The sequence below is a fragment of the Dasypus novemcinctus genome, chromosome 17, assembly GCF_030445035.2.
Source record: "Dasypus novemcinctus isolate mDasNov1 chromosome 17, mDasNov1.1.hap2, whole genome shotgun sequence".
NCBI lineage: Eukaryota > Metazoa > Chordata > Mammalia > Cingulata > Dasypodidae > Dasypus > Dasypus novemcinctus.
In genome coordinates, this window is record NC_080689.1 from 94,694,092 (window position 1) to 94,697,913 (window position 3,822).

Here is a 3,822-nt window from a genome sequence, read left to right on the forward strand (position 1 = left end):
TACAAAAATGAAACACACCACATTTAACATCTTGGTTTTCCAGTTAACATTATATCTTTGAATTCATAGAATCCTATTTTTAATTGCCTCCCTCAATTTTTAAAGGCTGCATTCTATCATATAGATATAAGTACTCTCATATTGATAGAAATGAAAGTAATTTTAATATTGTATTACAGAAAGCAATGTTTCAAAAGTATTTCTTAAATATCATTTTATACATATGAGAATATGATTAAGTTAACCCTACACCTATGACAATATAGGTAATATTGACCTTTTAGTCAATTTTATGGGTCAACTATTTAAAAAGAAAACCATAAAATAGGGTGACATTCATACATATATGAAACTTGGTATAAAATTTCACATCCAACCTAAGGTCAACACATTTAAATTAACTACCATCTTGCCCTATTATATAAATATTCTTCAAGGAGCCTGTGTATTAAAGGCATTCACAACTATTATTTAATGGCAATGATAAATGAAAATAGGTATCTGAAAATAAGAAGGTGGACTAGGAAACAACCTTCAGTGATATTGGCTTAAGATGCTTTTCTGGACTTCCTAGTCCCATAGAAGGGTCTAGGAAGGGAGAAAGATGAACTTTCATGTGGGAAGTTTTGAATATGAAGATCAAGGATTTAAATTTGGGAAGACCCAGAGTTGGATGGCAAGTAAGGACAAAGACTGGAGGAATAAAGAATTAAGATGAGGAAATTTTCAGCACCAAGGAAGCATAAGAAAAGAGAATCAATTCATCAGGGTGACAAAACTCATGAGACCCTTCCTCAGAGAATAAGAGACAGAATTTTATTGGTTCAGTAATTTGAAATACCATCACAGGAACATGCAGAATTCTAGGATACAATCTCTTGAACGATGACGGTTCTCAGAGAGATGGAGGAAGCATAGAGTTTCAAGTCTGTGAGGGGAGGAAGCAGCTGGTGCTACAGGACTCACTGATCTACATTCCTGGAGATGAGGTTTGTGTTCGAGGCTGAAACACTGTGAGAGGGTAGCTAAAACGTTAAAGGCAGTAATAATCTGCCATATCTTCAGCGTTGAACCTGCTGATGGTGAGAGTGAAGTCTGTCCCAGACACACTGCCATTGAATCGGTCGGAGACCCCAGATGCCCGGGTGGATGCATAATAGATGAGCAGTTTAGGAGCCTGTCCTGGTTTCTGCTGGTACCAGGCCAAGTAGTTCTTCTGGTTGGAGCTGGATAAAATGTTCTGGCTTGATTTGCAGTTGATGGTGGCCATCTCTCCTGGAGACACAGATAAGGAGACTGGAGACTGGGTCATCACGATGTCCCCACTGGCACCTGAAATTAGGAATGTGTAAGAATCAGATATTGCATTGAAAGTATGTTACTATATATAAATCCCTACTCTCTCTATATATAAGAAATCCCATTTATGCATCATAAATAATCAGCCCATTTTATAATACATTGTTCATACTATAAGTTACAATCTTTTTTCCAAATTTATAAGAATATTGATCTTCTAAACTTCTCACCTGAGACCCAGAGCACCAGGAGAATGAGGAGCTGGGACTGTGACTTCATCTTGCTAAACCCTCTGATGCACTCAGGCCCCGTCTCCAAGGAAACCCCATTAGTAGAGCTCTGAGCAGGTCAGCCTGGTATCCACGTGGCTTATGCAAAGTGTCGGAGAGTATAAAAAAAAGCATGCTACACAGTGTGTTGTGAAGACACAGAATAGAAGACAAAAATATCACTATCATAGGAAATCAATTGTATGTCAACTAAAGGTCTCAAATTTAAGACTATACTTTTCAACATAGCACAATTTTAAAATGTAAAATATTTCTATAATCAACTGTAATTTTCAAAATTTTCCAATCACTTTTGAGCAAATAAATTAATTTTGCAATAAATATGGTTTTTGAGTGTATAATTTCAAAACATAATTAAAACATAAATATGTGAATATACATGACCTATATTCATTCAAGTAGATAAAATGAGAATATAGTGAACAGACTGATGATTCTCTCTTTGACTTCTTTCTGAAATATATATACATATGTGTATATCAATTTCCTCTTGGGCATCTAAAGACAACTCAATGTTTCCAAAATCAGACTTCCAATATCTCCTTATAAACAAACACTGTCTCTGAAAATGAGTCACCAGGTACTTATCAGTCACACTTGACATCATCTTTTACCACATTTTAAGTCATCCCCAATCCTTTTTGCAGCAGATGTAAGAGATATAAGATGTCACAGTTCTGCCTGGAGGTAATAGGTGAAATAACTTCAGCTCCCAACATCAAAAAGAACAGTTCTTCACTAATTTCCGCAAAAAGAAAAAATATAATAAAATATAAAATTGCAAACTTACCCAAATAGCCATTATTGCGAACTGTTTTGTGCATAGAACATTATTTTATGAACAAGTCAGGCAGCATCAGTGATTTCATAACGCTTTCCTTTTGAGAGATAATAAACATACAATCGCATCTACTGTGGTTCCAAACCTGATGGGCCTGAGGGTTCCTCCCCTGGGGCAATGCCGTGACTAAGGGTCAGTAGGGCAATGTGTGGCCAGGCTGGACAAAGGTTTATCACTCCTCACCATGGAAATATTCAGAGAAAGAGATTGAGGCAGGGAAGCTTGGTCTTTTTACAGAAAACAAAATTCTTTCTCGGGATTTCAACTTTTGCTCAGAAAAACATCTCTAAAGCTCCCAAGAACTTCCCTTGAGGCAGAGCATCCTAAGCATGTATTTTTCCATGTCTAATTGATAAGTTCATCTTTCTATAGCTCATCTACTATGAGATCATTACCTTAGCTGAGGGTCCCTTTCTCAGGAAGTCAGGAAAGATGCCCACACAGACCGACATCCACTAGGAAGGCACTACTACTCAGTCACATTCTCACCATGTTCTTGTTCCACCACATACTTGGGTTTACAGGGTGATGACACATTTTACAGTTTTCCCTCAATTATCATATTTTGTGCTTGGTATTCCATCAAGGTATCCTTATGTGTATGTATATTTTAAAATTTACTAACAGCGATGATTTCTATACTCACATTTCTGGTGCCTCTCTCCTTGAAATTCCATGTGAACTTTAGCATCAATAAAACTTTTTCCCCTTGATGCTGAACCATTTCTTTGAATTTTATAGTAAAAATTCCCTTGATTTTAAATTCTGTAACTATATTTTTTTGATTGTATAGAACTTTATATAAGTTGTCTCATACTATATATTTTCTCTTGTAAAAAGCATTTCTCCTTAATTTTACATCTATTTTGCAATATTTATTTGCAATTTATTCATGTAAATATATTGTTGCATGTATTTTATTGTTGTTTTATACTACAATTTTGAAACCAGCTGTTGATTAGAATGTTGATGTTTCTCTTTTTTTGCAATTATGAAAGAAGTTGCTTTAAATGTTCTTATTCGTGTACCTTAGAGCCCCAAATATCACATATCAAAAAAGTGTATAACCCAAAATAAAATTAATTTCTTATAGGGTATAAAAGTTTCTATTGTTATACTGCCCATCTACTCTTGCTTTCACCATTATAGCTCTTGGCATATTGGTTAATTATTTTTAATAATTAAAAAAAAATTTATTGATTTACTTTGTTTATTCCCATCCTCTCCTACCCTTCCCCCAATAAATCTTTCATTTGTTTGCTCATTGTTTGCTCACCTTCTCCCAGAGGAACCAGGAACTGAACCTGGGACTTCCCACATGAAAGGCAAGTGCCCCACCCCACTCCTCCCATATCAACAACCTCTTTCATCATTGTGGCACATTCATTGCAT

At 35.6% G+C, this 3,822-nt stretch overlaps 1 gene segment (V, D, J or C); it reads right to left on the reverse strand.

Moving 5' to 3' along the window:
- Nucleotides 1–819: 819 nt before the first annotated feature.
- On the reverse strand, nucleotides 820–1,606 carry LOC101446339 (immunoglobulin kappa variable 4-1-like). The segment is given in 2 exon segments: nucleotides 820–1,332; nucleotides 1,530–1,606. Coding segments are annotated over 2 exon segments (348 nt in total).
- Between the last annotated feature and the right edge of the window lie 2,216 nt (nucleotides 1,607–3,822).